The sequence below is a fragment of the Bombus impatiens genome, unplaced genomic scaffold, assembly GCF_000188095.3.
Source record: "Bombus impatiens unplaced genomic scaffold, BIMP_2.2 scf_0102, whole genome shotgun sequence".
NCBI lineage: Eukaryota > Metazoa > Arthropoda > Insecta > Hymenoptera > Apidae > Bombus > Bombus impatiens.
The window spans coordinates 4,196,584-4,218,995 of NT_176521.1; the positions used below are offsets into that span (position 1 = coordinate 4,196,584).

A 22,412-nucleotide genomic window follows, 5' to 3' on the forward strand; every position below is an offset into this window, starting at 1 on the left:
AAAAAAAAAAAAAAAAAAAGAAAAGAACAATCAGACAGGACCAACGTATCGATTCTTTGTGTATTTTGTGGCATGGCGCGTATGTCCATTTGTAGCATCTTTAACGGAACGTTCGTCGTCGAGACGTAGAAATGATTCTTTCTCTATTGATGGGAATAGGAAAGATACGATAAAGTTTAGTCGAGTTTGACCTGTTCTATAATGGGCATGATGAATCCTGTTGTCTTTTATTCTGCAATTCTGTGTCTAAGTTGGAGACTTAGATATGTTAATCACGAGAGATATAAAAAGGAAGTTTTAACGAGTGAATGATGGAATTTTACTAATATAACAACTTCAAACTATGGCAAACTTGTGGTTCACACTAGAAATATGGCTGGCTTGTTGAATTTCTAGGAAGATGTTTTCATAGGGGAAAAAAATTTATATAAATATCTCAGAGATAGTGAAAAAATGTTTACTAATTGTAAGTATACGAGATATCGTAATGGGTATTTTGTAACAAAAAAAGTGATGTAAAATTTGCAATATCTTTGGTAGAAGATAAAAAAATCAAAATAATATGCAAGAATATAATCAATGTCTTCTGTAATAGCTCTGAGAAAATACCTTAATTATTATTAATAAAGCTATATTTTACTTATACTATGCAAATATATTTCTCTTATCGAATCTTTACTGTCCTATTTCATCATAAAAAAATCTATGCTAGAATATTTTTGCCTTAAGAAGAAATTTGTTACTGAATAAAGTCGCTACAGATATCGTCTTCTACCATTTATTACCTTAACTCTACAAAATTATAAATCACAAATTATCGTTCAAACTGAATTAAATTGTATCAAAAAATTACAGCCATATATTCGCAATTGTAATTTTGGTATTTTAAGGAGGTACATAAATGCAAAAGTTTTTCATAGGAAAAAGATCTTTAATTCCACGGTATCTATTATTTACCTAATCTCTCGTTACCTTATCTCTCGTTCAAAGTTGTCATATTAAAAAATAGGGAGATAAAATAATTTCAATAGAATCGAGATATTCCACGGAACCATTTCTTTGTCTCGGACGATGAATCACGCTCGATCGCGAGGCGTGATGTTTTAGTGTACACATACGCAAGCGGATGCACTAAATGGAATAGATCGAGGGTGAGCGAAAAAATGTTGCGACTCGCTAGTAGGAAGCGCATGAAATAGTAGAACAGGGTATGAAGAAAGAGCAGACAGAATGAAATAGAACAGTGAAAATGAAAGAAGAGATAGAAAGAAGGTTGTTTGATTATGTCTGCGAATATGACACATGTACAGCGATATAATATATTGTAGTGTAATGAATGAAATATATAGATATATATATAAACGTATGTACATGTAATATATGTGAATGAAAGAAAGTGAAGATAGTGCGAAAGAGATAGAAGAAATGGAAGAAGAAAAACTAGAGAAAAAGCTGGCGGCGAATTACCTTGAAGGACTGCACAGAGAAACCAGAAACCATGGTTGGTCCGTAACATAAGAAGCGAACAGAAAACAGAAAAAAGGTAAACTTGTAATTAGGTTGTTCGCTGTAAGAGACACTGCTGTGATATGAGAAAAGATCGGCTCGTTCATCTGATAGGGAGAACTTGGACGCTTCGACAGTTTTAATTCCTTCGAATTACGTTTCTCTCACGTTCACGCGTTTTTGCTGCTCTGTTATGCGTTCGCCTGTCCTTTTTATTCCACTCTTTTTTCACTTCGTTTTTTCGTTTGATTTATCTTTTTGCGCAGAAAAGAGAGCAGGATAAACGAACTCTAGGAACGCGCGAACGCCAGAAAAACGTTGTCTGTATAGGTTCAAGCGTTTGCAAGAGTAAGTTGGTTCTGCGTGGAGCAAAAAGGGGCAGGGGTGCAGAGTCTCTTCGTGTCCTTTTTTTTTCTGTCGCACGATGGATCCAATGTGTGCTACGAGGTGCTGCAAAAATTCTTGCCATATCAAAACATCGTGACGCATTGGCCATATATGGCTGTGATGACGAAGCGAGAGAAATTATTTCTACTGTGTTCTTGTTTACGATATTTTACATAAGTCAGTGATGGGCGGTGTGTAGATCAAAATAATAATCTACGGCTAAATAATGATGATTATAAAAATAATTTCTCTCCGTACTTTGATATCCGACTCGCCGATTAAAATTCCAAAATTTATTGCGAATAAATTGATAGTTTAAATACGATATCAAAAATAAAGAAATTATACCGATGAGAATGAAATATTCATAAATATCACTTTATCTAAAATTTTATTGCCGTTAATAAAGATTTCAATGTGATATTTATGAGTTTTAATTTATTATAAAAATCGAAGGATTCGAGAATAAGGGAGAATGCTGGCATCGTAAGAATTATAGCGAGCGAAAAGACAGAAGCCGAATTATCAATCGCAATTATTTAGTTCCAAACTTTCCCTCCGTTGAACGCTGTATGAATTAATTATATTTTCTTTTCGTCCGTGGCTACGACAAAACGTGGCTGCTCGTTTAAAATGTTTTGTCTTCTTGACGATCGTTATTTCACCTCGTCTGGTGCCATGTTCATGTCGGGCTTGACAAACATAACATTCTCTCACGGATCTGATGTACCAAAACGTTCAGGTGACTCGTTTTCGTTTCGCCTGATGGACTGACAATTAATTACCGTCTATGATTTTGCAAATGTCAACGTGTCGGTCATATCCGGCGACGGTTCCACCTACTGAACACGACATACGGATGTATTTGATGTGTCAATTGCACGGGCGTACACGCCATAAACAAATACTGATGCACCTGTGTAGAAGCGTAAGTGAATAAATTGCGCACGATAATCGAGCTCGCTTGATTACCATGGTAATTTGATGAAAACAGAAAACATTTTATTTTTTTGCTATGGAGGGAATATATGTATGCGTATATATATACATATAATTGAATTATAATTTTTATAATATGAGATTATTTAAGTCTATTTATATACTTATATATGTCATATCATAATTAATTATACGATATGTATTATCTTCTCCTAATATTTTATAAAACACGTCAAATCACATCGGAGCAATTTGCAAATAATTTTACGTTTGATAAATTCTACATACTAATTGCGAAGCTACTACCTCGATGTTTGAAAATTCCAAATTCACATATTTTAGTAGAATAATCATTCTGTAACAATGAAGTATATGGAAATATGATGGACCTCTGTGCAAAATGTAAAATTTCTGGCGAAAAAGTTGTAGTATCGATGAATATTTATTAGAATGTGTGTGACCTATGGAATCCACTCATTATGCGAACGAAAGTAATGCAGGAGTGAAAAAAAGTAAAATCGACTGACGAACGGTACTTTCCAATTTTGTGATGATATTCTTTATCACGGGGAGAATTCGATTTCGGAAAAATATATTCCTGTATTTTCATCCGTGGAAATATGCAATATTCGTCATAAATAGCTATATCTATATCATGTACAATGACTTTGTTGAGATTTAATGAGATTACTCAGCGTTCCAGGTTGTAACGTGAGACAATAGGAATCAATCAAAAGAACAATTTCATGTCATCGTCGAAATAATATCTTTTTACATGTTTAATAGAGAACGAGATAAAATGGTACTTTTATTTTACATAGCAAAAAGTATAAATACAGAAGCTAAGATGCATAAGGACTGTATTGCAACAATTTATTAAATTTTTTACAATGTCTAAAATTTGGGTATTTCATATTCGAAGAATATTATGTAAGCGTCAAAATTTTATCGAATAAAATTATATTGTATTGTCAAAACAATGTTAAAATTCAAAGCAGGTTTGAAGAAAAATTTTGTTCGCTGCCAAATGGTTGAACGATTAATGATATTCCACTTCAAACTTGAAACTGATTTTCCAATGAAATTTATTCTTCATAGTATCATCAATATTATGAATTAATATAAAATTCGTCGATATTCCAATGAAGCAATAACAATGAAATGTGGAGTTAGGATGGAATTTTTCTCGTCCTTTTATTCTTCATATTTTCAGTTCAATGTTCGAAATACAAATGTCCGCTGGAACGACGGTTTTTTACGAGCTGGAAATGTGAATCACGAAACGTCGATCTTCTTCGGTAGTATTACCATTTCTTTGGTAATGCAATTCAGTCGTTTCTGTCGAAAATGAAGGAGATGTGAGAATGCAGTTGCAAGCAAGATACACATTTCATTGTGTGTCGATGTAATTCGATTTCGTACGTGATTTCATCGAATACGACTTTCCTACCTAGCGAAGCAAATCCCCTTTCTACATTTTCTCAACGAACCAACATCTTGTTTCCATAACAAAACAAAAACATTTTCTGTACTATGTGACATCGTTCTGGATACCTAAAAATCCGATTATTTGCGAACTTCAAGAATCAGCAAAATATATAACAAAGCTAATAATGTACGCATCAGGTAACTAAGAAAATTCTGTTATTCTTTTTATGAGAAGAAAGAAGGATATAAAAAAAAATGTAGCAAAAAATCACTTTGCTTACGAAAGCAGTTACATTTACGCATAAGTGCTTTTCTTACTTATTAAATGTATAATCCGTGACGAAATTCAAGCTTTTAGATGGAAACTTCTCATATATTGTCGTTATTCTTCTGATGTTAATCTCTATTTAGTTATTGTCTCTTTTAAGTCTAGATAATTGAGCCATTTAAAAATCAAACTAAACAAATCCATCGAGGTTAATCATTTGATTTTTGAAAAATTAAATACTAGTCATGTATTTTTCTACTTGCAGAATAATAACATTTTCAGAAAATAGTGTTGTCCATCTGTTGTTGTCATTTGGCTTCTGTGTGATTCGATTATCCGCCGAGTTAAAAATTCAGAAGCAATGTTGAAGTAATATCGAAGAGATTACTCATCTCCCGAAATCATGACTTAACAATCACGAATTAAATTACTATTATCACTATTATAAACAAAATACTATTATTATTATTATTGTATTATTATTTTAATATTATTCCATTCTACTTCTATTCTATTGCATTATTCCATCTTATCATTAAGTATTCTTTTATTACGCGTCATAAAAATGAAGCTTCCACTGAAAAAGAACTTCTTCAATTACCTGATACAATGCACGATCTCCAATGAATAATTACTTCAAAATCCAACTGACAAGAAAGCTTACGGAAGGAAATTTATTTACTACCATCGTTATCCATTAATTACACAAACGATGATACATTATAGTGTCGAAATTATATAAGTCGATTTAATTACAATTGATAATTAGCATCACATGTGAAAAGAATCAGTCAATGAATTACTTGTACGAATAGTTTTCAAATATTTCGTGAAAATGCGTTTGAAGGGAATGGCGTTATCCATTTGGAAGGGACAGGAAGCATGAAACGTGTTCCGTCTGCTCGGGTCAAAGGAGAGATTACATTTCGAGCACGTTCGTGGTCTCGAGTCGAATCGTTATTATTCACGGGGTAAAAGTCGTTCGTCGAGTAATCGGGGAACAGCGTCAGGTGTGCGTCCCAGTTTCTTCGTAATCACGGACGATTCAGTGAATCGCACGTTATCAGTGCACACGCGATTGCAAATTCATGCACGTGAGGTGTCGAAGACAGCGACGGCTGGCTGCCGTTCTACGAAGAAAATCTCCTTTCGCGCCATTAAAGAATATCTTGGCAAGTTTGCGAACCGATCGAGCGAGTTTGCTTTCGATCGAGAACTTTGGATGGTTGTCGATAACTTGGAATTATTCTCCTCGCGCGAGGAAATATATTCATTCGACTCTTACGTTATATATGTATATACTTACATATACACCTCTCTACGGGTGATTTATTTTTCTGTAGAAGAATGCTTTTTTTTTTATCTTTGTACAGAGAAATACTTTCATGCAAAAAATAATTTTTACGTGTTTATTTTATGCAAGTACGTACAGGTTTTTATCCTAAATTTTTTTATGTAGCAATATTTCTTTGGGAGAAATGATTTCTAACTTTACCAATTTTTGGAAATTTTACAATTATTTTTTTTTAAGATTGAATAAGGATCGCAACGTTTGTAAATGTTAATGGCTCTGAAAATCAGAAATAGGTACTTGATTACTAAATAATTAAAAAATAATTAACACGATATAGGCGAGATTTTTGATTTGTGGGTAAATTGTTTTTAACACTGAGTGAAAGTATTTAGACGAAAGTCGGATCTATTCTGATTGCAATTAATAACTAAATGGAGTTCATATGAAATGAATATGGAAAGTTCATATGAAAATTGTTGTTTAATCCAATTAATTATCGGCGAGAGCTTAATGACTTTTGACTTTCATTATTAATTATATAATTTTTAACTCAGTGTTACTTACAGATTGACTCAATAATTCATTTTTGCTGGTTTCAAAAAGCTATTTAAAAATAATCCACATTTTATAATTAAAATAGCTATTCATTTTACTGCACGTTTCGTTTAACATTGAATTATTTATTATCTTCCATCTTTATACTGTTAATTCCATTTTCGTTCTAGAATTTCGCAAGAAACAGTAATTTCATGCTCCGTAACCTAAATTTCGCGAAAAAATGTCGGAGAGGTCTGGTTTCGGTCGTGGGGACAGGAATAAACGTTTGAAAAATTACAAGTCGTAATAACAGAATCGCATGGTTCCGTGAAATTGTTTTTATTAGATAGTCGAATGCACGCGTTGCAACCGACAGAAACGAATGAACGAGCAAGAAACCGAAGCACAGAGGCAACGAAGTCGCAGCATAATGCGCGGTTTATGCGATCCTCCTTTAATTATTTCGCCAGATGGTTCCACTGGGATAAGGTAACGGTTTAAGCAGGGTTTTAAATGGCAGTGGGGAAATTTAAAAGGCCGTCGGACCGCAAGGTCGGCAATTTGCGTTCTGCCTCCGTCTTTTAATTGAAAGGTCGAAACGCGTTATTGCTTTTTCCGCCGACGCCATTTATATCGGTTCATCTCTCTTTCTGGCAGAAACACGCGAACGCCTGCTTCCGACGCTCGTAACGCCAGCTAAGAATCCATCTATCCAAATAAATTAATCCATTAATGCGAGAATAGTGGGACTTCAATGGAAGTTCACCACAGAGGATAAGGACGAAGTATTTCCTCTTTAATTCTAATCGAGTTTTCGAACCTTCTCTAGCAATTACGATAGAATTCTATATGCGCTGTAATATAACTAGAATTCCTTCTCGTCTAATTTTGTCTTTTTCTACTCTAATGAAATATTATGGAATTATATGTAAGAATGGGCAATAACAGACAGGAAATAAAAATACAAGAACTGCGAATAGAGATTCGTAGGTACTGCAGGATTTTCTGTCATAATGGGTAGTAGTAGTATCATTAGTATCATTGTAGGTAGTATCATTTCCTGAAGTTGAAAATACTCAAACTTTCAATTGTAATAAATTAAATGTATTAATTCTCACGAACTATCGAGTACAGTCATGTTACAAAGACATACAAACTTTCAGTTCTAATAAATTACTTAAGCAACAATTTTCCTTCGTCCATCGCCTTATTAGGTGATACCCTTATATTGCAACGAATTAATATAACGAAAAACAAATACTCAGCCTCAAAACAGTTAACCAATAATCAACAAAAATCTTGCCAACAACTCGAATCATTTTATTATCGAAATCTCGTGCAGGAAGCTTCTAACTTCCTATAACAATACCAGCTGGTCATGAAAGTAGCTGAAGGAATTGATTGCGAATGCAGAACTCTCGATTCTTCTGCATAATTTTCGATTAGCATCTTGTCTCGGGGAAACTACAAACATTAAACTTTTCCTCTTACGAGAACCTGTCGATCGGCTCACAAGCCAGCGAGCCTCGAAGTCGTGCAAGAAAAATTGTCTTTCTCTCAAGAAAATTCACGTGGGAAAGCTCGAAGGTGCACAACACATAGGCCAGTAGTCTTTGCACGTTCAGAAGTAAGAAACTTTTCATGACCTCGTGAAACTTTGTTCATCCTACCAAGCCACGGTTTTTTTCTTCGACTTACGCTTTCTCGCGTTGGGCACGAGAAGCTTAAAGATTTTATTTCGTCGAAGGCCTGTCATCGACTCCGGCGAAGTTATTTGATCATGGTCAACGATAGACACGGAAGACTTTGAATATATTATTCGAATGGTAGGAACGTTTACAGAGATACGGTTGGAACATGTTCCAAATAAAATGAAAGATAATAGTTTTCTTCCTTGAGAAAAATCAGTCGTTCATCTTTTTTTAAAAAGATTAATTTTTTCTTCTTCCCCGGATGGTGTCAACTTCTTTTTACCTCGAAAAAAATTTACTTCCAATTAAAGTGAATTATTTAAAAATCTTAATTCTTATAAATTATTGAATGACTAAATTTATATCGCTAGAACATTAAGACCTCATTTTCCAATTTTTGAAAATTATTTAAGTCGCCGTGACAAAAGGAATAATTTCTCTTCGTTTATTGGCTAGTACCTTTATTTTGAAGAATCAATATAACGAATATTAATTCCACATTTAATAAACTGTTTGTTATATTCTATAAAATATTTGTTATTACTTAAAAGCATCTATAATAGATGACTGTCTATTTTTTTTTTTTTTTTTTTTTTTACAAAATATAATTTATTTATAGTCATATAGGAAATTAATAAACGAAAAGATTAGCTACTTAATTATTGGATTACATTTCATAAGAATTATGATTTATATCGACTTTAAAGAATTACGTTTATAAATTTTAATCAAGTTTCGCGTAAAACTTTTTAAACGATTTGTTTCCACAGGCAAATACATGAATCACTCTTTGAGTTGAAGCAAGTTTACCGATTCTCTTCCACGCGGAAAATCCTATTTCTCTAAAATTAATTTATACAGTTCCAATCTTGATAAAGGTATCCTCAACTCGGTTCATCGACCGTTTATTCCCGTTTCGATAAAAATTCCGCCGCGAAGCTTTATTTTTACACCTCACAGAATTGTTTGTGTAAGGTTCGTGAACGAGAACGATCGTCTTTGGTCGACGGGACTTTTTGAACCTTGAATTTTGCATGAAAATAGTTTTAATATGAAAAGAAAATAAACGTGAAATCCAGATCGGATCGGAATTTACTTCCGATCGTTAGAAACCGAAGTGACTTTCTCGATTTCGCTTGCATTATTGAAAACTCCCAGTAGACGTATAAATTGATCTTTAAATCTCTGGTAATTATTTATATAAAGTGGTGATCCATTGTGAGGATAGTAATTGAAATATTTATAATATAATGGAATATAATAAGTGGAATATCTCTGTTAGACGTTCCTTTTTTGCAGAAAATTTTTTAGAAAAAATGTTGGAATTTTGTTAAACATCCGTATATTTAATAGTGTTTGCATTTTATAAATTTTGACGTCGATTATTATTATTCATTATATTTATATAGTAATTAAGAGTATAAAAAAACGAAATACACAAATTAATTAATCTTTTATCATACTTACTATATTTCTATTTAGGCTTGTTAGATAAAATTTATGCCATGTTGGCTTGCCATTTATAGTTCTTCCATTGTAGAAAAAGTTATCTATTCCGTGAATTAATATCGCGAAGAATAAAAGTAAATCGATATTTTAAATATTAATCACCATGAAAATCTTGGATAAAGTTGGAAGCGAATTGGATAATAGCTCACTGTTCTTGCATTTTTTATGTTTTCCTATACTGTCTATTTCAATCTCTATGACAAAAATATTTTATTCTAATCTTAGTCAGTAGTCCGAATATTAATTTTTCTTCCCAAATACAATTTCGTTGCCGTTAAAATCCCTAGCACGTTCTTTTGAACTCAAACTTAACATTTGCCGCTTAGAAGAAACGAAATGGTTGAAAAGAAATTATAACAAATCACTTGCCAATCTATCTAACTTTTTATCGAAGCTAGAAGGACGTGAATTCGTAGTCGCGAACTTTTCCGCAATAAATCAGTCGAAATTCCGCGGCGGCTTTGTGTGAATCACAATGTGCGAGGGCTGTGCTTGCCACTCCTCTTCCAGGTCGATTAATAATTTATCGTCGACTGTAAATTTTGGCCAGCGTGAAATTAATAATGCAGCATTTTATACGTAGCCACAGACGAAATCATATTCCCTGCAAACGTTTCTGCAACCATTTACCTGACTTGTGCCAGAGCGGTTAGATCATTGCAATGCACCACTTTATTCGAAATTTACCGATTGATAACATTTTTTGGTTCTTTTCATATTTTTAAGGATTTTGAGTTTTTGATGACATTTGAGCTGTTCAAGACACTACGCTGATGGCAAACAATGTCTTTTAGATTTACCTTAGAATATTCCATCATTTGTGCCCTCTTCTTGCGACAAATAAAATTATGGAAGTAAATCATTTGGTTTTTGAAAATTGAATATTAATCATATTTTTGCAATGAAATTAAGAAATTAATAAAAAGTAGTCATCACTTTGACCCATTTTTTGACATATGCTCTTCGATTTTGGTTCGCGTGTTTAAAATTTAGCGATTGATGACATTCGATTCCTGTCTCTTAATTAAAAAAGAGCCTTGGTATTTCAACGGTTTCGGAAATTCTAAAAGCTGCTTAAATAGGGGATACTCGTTAAGATACAAGTGAACTCTTCAAAATGGAAAGCTAGTTGAAGGAAAAGTAGTTCTTTCTCTTTTTTCGTTTTCTTTGGCGACTTATTTTCTGACTGTGGAGAATGGACTCGAGTCGGTGAATATGTGTATGGGAAATTAGTATGTATCTATATACAAGTGTAATGTAATCGTGTTATTAGGTATCTAAGGTAGAGTTCTCGTTCTATGCACGGATACACGAAGGAATGTTGTCCGCGTTACCCATTATGCCATCTTATTAAATTGTAATCAAAATTTAGTTTGGTAGATAATTAACATTTTCATGCTCCATGTTGTGTATATGGAACATTGTGCTTTAATAACTTATTAATTTAATTAATGATAAAGATTTTTGTTTCTGGTAAAACAAAATCGTACTTTTATAAAGTATTTCAATAATTTGAAAATTAAAATAAGAAATTTGTGAAAATTGAAAAGCCTAAAAATCTCTAAACCGATTTGGATTAGGTTTCCAATATTATTTTTCATATACAAATAGAAAATTGATTGAACATAGAGAATGTTAGAATTATTTTGGACAAAGTTATTTTGGATTTATAGTATGTATTGTAACTTTGAAAACAAGAAAAAAAGAAAAATAGAAAATTCGAATAATTCCCAACACTGCTGAGAATTAAAAGTTTCAATATTTGAGGAATTTAATAAATTGGAAATTAATAAACGAACGGAAAATAACCACATCGTATTAAATATTTCAAAAAGTGAGGATCCTGTTAATTTTGCAACGAATAATGCAAAAAACGTGTGGTGTTGCAATTTTCCCTTGGTACAAAAATTAATTTTGTCAAAAACTGCGCAATATCAGTTTGAAAAGAATCAAGAGGTAATCGGTTTTTCGGCTTTGTTACGTAACTGCATATTTATTTATCGAAGTAAAGAACATTGTTGACTGATCGAAGTTTGTCATGCTTAAAAGAACAATAAAAAGCTTCGTTCACTATAAATAACTGTTGTTGTTAAACGAGAAACAGTATTTAGTATATGGTGAATCTTGAAAATTAAAATCGATTATATTTCCATTTGAGCGGAATAATAAACGAAAATTCAAAATTCGGAAAATTGAAAAAAGAAAACAACACTGCAATAATATAAAAAATATTCTGCGTATCTGTACGATAAGTCTATTATGCCTCAATATACATGAAAAACGGAGATAGTTAAAAAATATTTTGCAAAATATTCTTAATCATACACGTTTGTTCTATCAGAATTTTGTGCAATTTAAACAATTAAAATTATTTGAAACATTTAATGTAGAATTTAAAAACACGATGAGTTTCTATTATTTTTTACTTTTATGTTATAGAGCTATATCCTCTCATTCATTAAATTTCAATTTCGTAACCACTAATAAAACAAAACACTATTGTAACCGCAGTGACACAAATAAATGTTCGAGCTATCGTGATGAAATTTTCTACCAAAATAATTCCAACCAAAAACAGCCAAGAAAATTATTTTCATACGATTGCCTTGGTGGTCGCAACCCATACTTGTGAATCCAATACCACATATGTGTCTCGAATAATTTCGTATAAATCCCACCGAGTAATTTGACGTGAGATTATTCTTGAAACTTTCCATGAGCTGCGTACGACTTTCCATTCGTGTTTCCGTACATTCTGCAGTCACCCTCGTAAATGTATAATCGTGTCGGCGCACATATGTCGAAACGTGTCTCTCGTTCAAAGATGCGTGAACGAAAGGCGAGAGAGCACATTCCAAGGTACTGTAGAGTATAGAGAAAAAGGGGTGATTTGAAGGGGGACGTGAAAAATCTAACAGAAACAGGGTGAATACTGCGAGCAGAGGCGAGAGAGATCTGCAAGTGAAACACACGAGGCGGTGCAGTGACGGCAGAACACGGGTTTTCTGTGCTCCCCTACACACCAAATCGTTACTGTGTGTTTTGGTTGTCTTTCATATTTTACTTATACTTTCTCGTTCGAAAGTATTTCTGCTTGTCTCAATGCTGATTTTCGAGCGAACCTGAAAGTAAGTGATTAGTACGTCACCTCCTGAAACGAACGCGAACTCGAAAAATATATTTGTCACGACAAAAGAAATGTTTCTCTTGAAAAAGGAAGAATTTGCGTTTACGGATCCTTCTATCTTTTTGTTTTCTCTTGATTTCTTCGTTAGAAAGAAATTCTTCCTTTATGTTCCTACGTAAGAATCCGCGGCGTCGTTTCAGAAGGACACGAGGGCACAAATACACAACACAAAGAGTGGACCGTAATTGGATCAAAGAAAAATCGTGAAATATATGGACATATGTGTGTCGTAGAAAAAGCCTTCGAGGTCTCGACGAGAGAACTCCTTTGATCCAACGTCCGGTCCAGGGAGGATCTGGTGCAGACAGTAGGCGAGACGTGCCGAGGATCATTGCTGAAGAACAATCGATATATCGCATGTGATGACAGCTGTCTCGTGAACATTCCATTTTGCTGTCCTGTGTAAAACGTTTGTGTATACAGATATATATATATATATATACATATATATACATATATATACATATACATATATATCTATACATACACAGACAATTATATAAACACATTCATATATGTATATATATGATGATATCGTACATGACGTGCGTTACGATCACGGGTGACAGTTTTTTTTTTTTTCGGATGGAGATGACGATGAGGATCGTGTTGATTTCTATTGATAAAATACGCGAGATGAACGATCGTGTGACAAGTGATTCGTATTGGTTTCGAAACTGTGAAAATGGAACTGGATCAATGTTTTCTTTATCCCGCGTGTACATATCCGACTTTTATGCGTTCAACTTTTATGTATTATACATAGAGAGTATCGATAGACGGGAAAATATCGTCCATAAAGGAATTTCTGGTATCATCGTTTTCGTACGAAAGGAATTTTTTCATTTCACCTTTTGTCGATGGCAATTTGTCACAACGTACGCGTAGATTATAATGGATTTAAAAATGGTAGCAAACCGGCACAACGTCCTGATTGGGATACGGGAATAAAATTCCGCGTACCTTTTATGTCTTTTCGAACGGAGAACGTTATCGTTCCTTACGATGATCCATTTCCAATACAGCAAAAGAGTGAATAAACGAATTAGTGAAATACGCTGCCGGTACAATTTAATATTGTTCGATACTCGATGCATCGATCACGTAGAAGTGAACACATGGGGAATGCATCGGGAATTTTAGCAGGCTTAAGCTCGAAAGGATTTCGCCATGAGTATTTTTTAAAGTATCCTCGAGAGTCCGTTTAATACGTATTTACTTTCGTATCTTTTATTTATCTGCACAGATCGAAAATTATATTTCCAATGGAATAAACTGCATTATATCGCGATATAAATGCAACATTGTAAGAATGAAGCGAAAAAAGCTGCCGTATAAAAACATTTATTTCTCTCGCTGGACTTGTAAAACGTAAACAGGAAGATTAACGTAATTCCTCTATTAAGGAAAACGCAGAAATCGATGGTATTACGATGGAAATAACAAGTTAAGCTGAAACGTCAATTATCGCTTTAGCAGTCGGATCTTTGGCACTCGTCAGAGATACTGCGACAAGTGCTGTGTAATTTAAATTCAAAAGACTGTGAACAGGTTCTGTAACACCGGATCCAGCAAGAAAATCAAAGCAAAAACTTGCTTCCGATGTAATTACAATGGCTACATAATTAAGAGCCACGAGATTCATTTAACTTGTAATCTTTGGTATTCATAAAGTAAGCTAATTCAACTTGTCCTTTGGTCTACAAAATTAAAACGAGAATTACTGAAACCAAAAAAAAAAATATGATCCGAATGTAATAATGTCGAATAACGCATTATATAATCTGTATTTTGCAATTTTATTCTTGTTATATTCTGTGTTCAATTCTCGTAATAGAATTTTATATTTCATAAACATATTTATCATATTTTTATAGAATTAGCAGAGATTATAAATTCAAATTAGTTGACACAGTTGCAATGAATTACATAATTAATCCTTTGAAGAAAATGGCAATTTATTTTGTCTAAACCTGAACTACGTATAATTTTGATTTGATTTTTCAATATATGTATAATTTAGTTCAAGTTCATGCTAATGCCATGATGCTGTTAATTTATGCCTGTCTGTCTATCAATGTCTGTAAGATATATCTTGCTATAAATTAGGAACCAGGTCAGAGTCTAGGTTTATAATTAATTAATGAATCTATGTATATCAGCCAGAGCCTATGTCTACGCTGATGAATTAACAATAGGTATACTATAAAGCTTCTTCTAAAATAAGAACAAATTTAACTCTGTATTAATACGAACCCCTCTCATTTTATTTTTTCACCCATTGACAATTCCAAAAATTATTAACTATCCTCTACCTTAATTAAACGATTAACTGTCAGATCAATTTTGTCTCGAAATTTGTTCCCTTAATCTTGCAACGAGCAACAAGAGACAAGAAACGTAGTCCAACACGAACGACTATATTCTCTCTTAAATCTCTCTTAAATTGAGAGACGCCTCAAAACAACGAAGAAACCGTAAAAGCGACAACGAGCTGATTTAAGCGCGTATCCTCGCGACGATCGCCACAGAGAGTCCCTCGTTTCTAATTGGCCTAACGAGTAACTTCAGTTTAATAACTTCCAAACGGCGCCGCGATGCAGTCAAAGGGTAAAAGATGATATTTAACGATAGAGCACGTGGCGTGCACGGTTCGCAACAGCGTCCAATAACGCTGTTGCAGCAGAATCCGGAGATCAAGAGCGCGAACGCAGGATTTAGACGTATTCTCTAGGAAGGGATGCTAGCTCGCCTTTGCTATTAACTCGTTTTTACAGTGTACACGAGGCGCGACACGAGAGTGTAATCCGATTTAGCAAGGAAGTACAAAGGTACACACCATCTCTCGTCGAGAGCAGTGCGCACGTACTTTGCCAGAGAAATAGGAAGCGAAAGGAAGGAGGGAAATAGAAGGATTACCTGAGGAATAAACTGTTAACATTAATGAAGTTAGCTAACCGATGTACCGATATACAGACTCTGGTAAATATAATATTGCAATTTTTCGAAATAAATAGAGTAGAGGCATCATAAATACTCTGAGAGTGAAGAGTGTGTTATGGACCCATGAAATATACCGTTTTCTATTAGATTATGGTTAAAGAAGATAAGTCTGGCGAACTTCGTATATCAAAGTAATCAAATAATATATAAAATGACAGTTCAGCCATAATCATAGAAAAACCATTCGTTCTATTTCACGTTAGCAAGATACAATGTTTCTGATTAAAGCATGAACGAGAATATTTAAAAGAATTGAGAGTGGAGAGACTGAAATTGTTTTCCCAGTTCAATTAAATACTTCTACAACGAGAGCATGTGTAAAATCGTTTCATTATTTCGATATTCTATAATACTGTTCTGCAATGTCTATTGATTGTATTCAGAAAACACGACAATGCGAATAATATTTCATAATGACAATTAGGACACAATAAGATACTGCTTATTAATTTTTCGAATGGCTCAAGAAAATAATATAGATAATAATATTTTTCTTGAATGCACTATACAGATCTGCCTTTTACATTTAACTTCGAAATAAAATTATTCTCTCTGATCCTGTAGTTACCATCGTTCGATATATTATTATTCGCGTTCTTCAATAGTCCATCGATCGAGTGACATAATGACAAAGGTCGAGATTAGAATCGTTACGATACGATAGCTGGCATCACTCTGTCATGGATAGAATCTTTACGAGTTTCGTAAAGCATGACCCTTTTCCTCTCATCTCCGCTCGTGCTTCTTCGAGAACACGCCTACCGTTAGCTTATCTTGTAAACGGGCTACAACGATGCTCTTGCCTTCGCTTCGTCGCGAATTGATAACGTTAGCTCGATATCTCTGAACGTTCTAGAGAGATGTACGAGGGTGGTTCAATTCGAATTGATAGGAGAATCCTTGTCGTCAAGGGATTGCATCTGTATGTGTGTGTGTGAGAGAGTCTCCTTTAGAAATGAATTTGTTAAATTTGCATGCGAATCGATGGATTTTCTGCCGTAATTTACTTGGATAGGAGAGCAATCACGAGGAACTAACGATAACCTTTTCTTGAAAAATATCATTTTAAACAGCGAGTTTAAAATTATGCAAAATATGTGTGCAAAAATGTATAAATAATATTCGGTTATAACAGACTTATTAAAAAATTTAGTAGTAAATTATATATTTTAGAATAAAGGATACACATGGCTCAACGTTGTTATTTTTGCAATATAACAATGTTCCTTTCCCATCCTTTTTTTTTGTGAATGTTATTAATCCATTTTTAAAAATTCGTGATTATAATACTAGCTATATATAGACTGTGGATGTTTATGTACTCATGAAAGTCTTGTGGGAGCAAAAATATCCAAAAGTAAGCATACTTGCAGTAAAAGTATATTTGTTATATAATATCTACTAGGTGACACTTTTTGTTTTGATTTTATTTTCTCATTTACATTAATAAAAATAATCTTTTATACTGTTATACGAATAATATGAATAATAATAAATTGTACAGACTATAAATATAGCGATAACTATGACGTAACATAGATAGATCACTGTATGTGTTATTGGTACATATATTCATATGTATAAGATCAAAATCAAGCGAAATTTTCCAAATTCACTTCAAACATGTAAGAGAAGACATGTTTTCGAGAAATTACTTCACTTTAAAGTGATATTACAATGGGGGCTCCTGAATATACGTGGCTTTAAAGGGTAGGAGATATATATAATCAGTAGAATGGTGACTGGCAAAACCGCAAAACACGGTGACCTGCTTCCGTCTGCGGAAATACGTACGTCGTATGTACGATGAGCAGTACGAAAAAAAATGCTGATTCAGCTTTCACCGGCTATCGTGTAGATACGTGCGGTAGGTCAGTAAAGATGCAAATGGGAAGCACAGGATGAAAGATTCAAGTTTATGTTCCATGTAAAATAACCGCATTTCGGTAACGAAAAATGGTAGAGTCGCGAAACAGATGGTTTAACTACTTGCGTGACCAATACAATTTGTTGAACAAGTACTTGTTTCTCTTTTTTTGCCATAAATTAGTCGGGTTGAAAAAAATGTGAAAAAATAGGAAACGAATAATACGTAACTGTTTGTTGAAAAAAATTAAAAAAGAAAGGAAGTTTAGAAATATGTATATGGTATTCGATTATACAATAAATATTCTATTCTTATTACATTTTTATTTTCTTATATTTATCGTTGAATATCTACGAGTATTATTAATTTACGAGCGATATAGTAGAAGAAGAGCCTCCTCTGTTTGTTCATTATTCCAACTATATCTACTGTAAAGAAATTTCTTCGTCAAAACGAAATCTTACGAATTCTTCGAAGTGTATTTAATTCGAAGTGTTTGACTGACAATTAGAAAATATCCGGTTTCTCTTTCTTGCGTGAAGAAGCTTCACTTTGTAAAGATCAATTTCCCAACTTTAACTCTTTAAAACTGACTTCTACGAAGTAAACAGTAAAGTCTTTGTAGAAAGAGCAAATCTAATATCTCAGAACTGAAATAGACTTCAAAGGAATTAAAAAGAGGGGAAAGGTGCTTTAGTAAAATAAATCTTCATATAAAATATGAATGAAAAAAGGGTTTGTCCGCAGGTTAGAAATATGACATTAGTAATATGTGAAAAATTCATCGTGGTTACCTTTCCAGTACTCTATTTTTCGATCGAAAAACCTGTCGCATAGAAGTTTGAAATACCACGGTCGTTCCTATCGATAGCTGTTCGTAATCGAATAACAGGAACGTGTGTAGCGTGATGCTTTGGTAAACTATCGAAGTAGTTTAAAGCACCTGTACAAAATTAAATGAAGTCACTTGTAGAGTAATATCTTCAAGCGACTTGGTTCAGAAAAAAGAAAAAGAAAAATATATACATGTAAATCGAATAATATATATTTCGAGAAATTTACTCGTCGGATCTCGTGTGTTTCATTATCAAGTTTATTACTGCTATCTATGTAAGGATATTTATTAATATTGGTAACTTATAACTTATAAAATTTCACTAACAATGATATGTAGTTAAATTATACAAGAGGCTATTGTTTGTATTTATCGAAGCCATTTATTAAAAAAACATTTTTAATTGGATTCAAATTACGTTGTATAAAATGCCAGAATTCGTTTTATCGTACGATAACTATCTGTAGTAAAAAAAAGAACATAGACGTCAATCACGTTACAAATATTAGAATGTTATTATTGTTCAAATTTCTATATTGAAATTGAAAGACCAGCTTCTCTCATTGCCATCTAAAATTGAAATGTCAGAAAATTCCAAATATTATTTAATTTATATTAGTATGAAATCAGACTATCATTTTTTTGTTAATTTAGCATTTCAATTCCTGTTAGTTTAGTAATAATTGAAATTTATATCTTGCAATGCTTGGGATCAAGCGTACAGTAAAAATTGAATCACTCTGTCAGACGTCACTCATCTAACATCGTAAAAATAGATCACAAAAAATTATCCTTCCCGAAAATCTCTATTTTATGGCGTAAATAAAAGGTATGGCGTAAAATTGTAAGATAAAATATTACTATAAAATAAAACTTCAAGTCTAAAGAGGACAATAAAATGGTTGATTTATGTAACTTTTTAAGTCGTGTATTGTTCCTTGATTTTGATATTGAGAGATGTACTTTGGCCCAGTTTTCTACGCTTTTCTATTATTTATAGATGGTTTCATCTTTATGTAACACAAGATTCAGTAAATTTTAGTATTCACTCAGATTCAGTTTGGAATTTACTTTTTTCCTTACCTTAATCTAGGTAGGTAAAAATACCGTAACCGAATTTATCTTGAAATGGGTTAAGCTAATTTTTCTTCGACCTGGCTCGAAGAGTTCCTCTCAAGCTACTCCAACAGCTAGGTACACAAACTTGTCGCAGCGGCACACGACAAAAATCATAACAAAGTTTCCAAACGCAAATAACATTGTAATTTAAAATGCCATGTAAAGGATTTGATATTACAGCTACGAAAGTAGTGAGAAAATTTATTGGATCAACTAAAATTTCATTTATAAAAGATGTAATAGAACTTTAAGCGAAAAATTATGGAACGTTTATACCCTAGCATAATGCAATTTTTAATTTTACATGAATGTTATATACATATATATATATATATATATATATATATATATATATATATGACGATAGCTCATAGTGAAACAGAAACTTTTCATCACGTTCTAATCATAAATTACAAAATTCTAGCGAGAAAAGAGAGGGCGAAATGGTAATTTATGGAACATGACGATTTGAAATCTGCAACTGATGATTTTAAATATGCGCGAAAGGATGTTCTGTTCGGGTTCTACCTCTCTGATTGTCTCTCTGATAGAAATTTAAATTTGCATAAATATTTGTTGTCTGTTAATTAGGCTGGAAAGTTAGCAAAATCGTAGGAGGATTAAAATCGACGCGAGAAGTTATTTCGTTTTCGGGGTGACGTTTATTGTGAATTCTAACTGCGTGATGCATTAGAGGAGCATTAGTATTCGTGGTCCCGATGCGTTCGTACACTCTGAACGTGATATGGCGCGTGGCGCACGATGCACAGGGCACAGTGCAATGTCAAAGGATCTCGCTTGGCTCTATAGATACGATGTAATACAACGCGAACGTGTAATCACTGCCAGTTGCGACGGTTGTGTACATATATTTTGACACATGTTACATAGCCACGAAAGCCACATCACTCAAACCGAATGGGGTAATCGTTATTGCGCAAAATTTGATGGACTGTTACTCTGAAATCCAGGTCTGCCTCCCCTGTATTTGTCATGGGAATTCTTGTTAATGGGGATTTAATCCGTTCATTCTACCATTATTGATCGATATTTATTTTCCTCCGCGAAGAACCTGGTTGATCACATTAGAATATTATACTATTTAATTTTTTATTCGTAGATACTTTAATTCAATTAATGAGTCAAAATAATATCTATTACACTTAGTCATCCAGAGAAAGTTGTGCTATCTATATGTATGTACATACAACCAGTATGATTTTAGATATCGTAACAAGTTCATCACATTAGGTAAGTAAATAAAAAGATGAAATTATTTTGTTCGACTCCTTTAAACATCTAGTGTTATGATTCGATATTGTGACCATACTCATTGAAATTAATTATTTGTATAACTTCGATCTAATAAAATTTTTTATTATGGTACAACTAACTATTTAAATGGAAAATATAAATCTGCAAGAAATCCTACATGGTTCAATTTATTTCATCATAAATTATAAATTATATAATTCACATCAATCAGTAAATTATAATAATCGAATTATTGTACGTATTAAGATAATATTATAAGATCCGACTGTTTGCAAAGCTATAATTGAAAAATAGTATCATCATAGCACGATTCAAGTATATAAAAGATTTCTGCACGATTACTAAAATTTCAATCGCATCGTTAAGTTTCTATCTTGTCTCCACAGAGTTGACTCTCTACAATATTCCATAACACTGATCGTATCGATACACGTTTGAATGAGAAGAATCGTATCGTCCAGAAATCTAAATTATTGATAGGTGATTAAACTTTTAACGTCTGAACACGGCCAGAACGCCGCAGGCTGTCTCGAACAAAGCCGAATCCATTGAGATCGAAGGCTTTTGAAACGCGAAGAAGAGAGGAACGAAGAATACCAACGTTTCGACCAGAGGTAGTTCCAGAGAGCTTTCATACAGATATCAAAAGGAACTCGCGAAATAACGTTCACGACAATAGGGAAACTCACCGTCATTCTTTCGCCAGTCTACCAAGCTCTGAAGCCACAATGCGGTAAATACATTGCGAGTCACTTATAAACTAGCACCTTAAACAACTTCTACGTTTACAATTTCGAGACAGAGTTGAAAAAGAAATATCCTTTCTTCGCTTAGAATATGCAGAGGTTAATACTTTATCATTTCTAAGATTTAGACAATTTTTTAAATTGTTTTAGAGAATTTAGAAAATTGTTTTCTTCGAATTTTTATGTTCTAGTCTTATACCTGATTCAACAGAAAAGAAGCTCTTAAATCCATCAAGGATCAAGCAGTGAAGTAATATAAAAAGTGTAATAAATAAAAAGAAGGACTATGATTTGAAAAAAAGACACAGTTTATCATATTGCTGTGAGATACTTCAGTTTCTTCAAGTTTCATAAAATTATAGCGTCTAAGAAGAAATAGTAGTATAGTATGAAACAGATTCTTGGAATTCTTTTTCATAATCGCTATATAGGTTCGATAGAATGCAATAATATGAATTTATTAAGAGGAAATCAATGGAAAATGTTGGAAATAAAAATTAGTAATATGTTGCGTTAACGCGATGCTGATCCTTAATGAGTTAATGATTGATAAAGAAGATTCTACTATGAAATTGATAGAGTCGAAAATAAACGAAAGAAATTCATAATGATAGGTTGTACAAAACTTTATAATTTTATATAACCTTATTTGCAATGTGTGATAATACGACGGTGTGATCAATTTTGGAAATATCTAAATATATATAACATTCATTAAAATACTCGCCCACTGAAAGAATGATCAACACAGAGTTTCACTTTGCATAATTATACGATAACCACAGAAAGTATACTATGTTTATCATCTCTCTGAATCAAAT

The 22,412-nt window shown here is 33.0% G+C and overlaps 1 protein-coding gene across 6 annotated transcripts in view; it reads right to left on the reverse strand.

The window, feature by feature from the left end:
• Positions 1-22,412, reverse strand: part of LOC100741656 (fasciclin-1) — a 376,648-nt gene that overhangs the window by 40,090 nt on the left and 314,146 nt on the right. For 4 of the 6 annotated variants that reach the window (XM_024364660.2, XM_012394995.3, XM_024364663.2 and 1 more), the window contains exon 8: positions 1,468-1,476. The exons of the other annotated variants lie outside the window; for them this stretch is intronic. In XM_024364660.2, the coding sequence (XP_024220428.1) occupies positions 1,468-1,476 (9 nt within the window). The remainder of the gene's footprint in view (positions 1-1,467; positions 1,477-22,412) is intronic. 6 annotated transcript variants of the gene reach the window in all.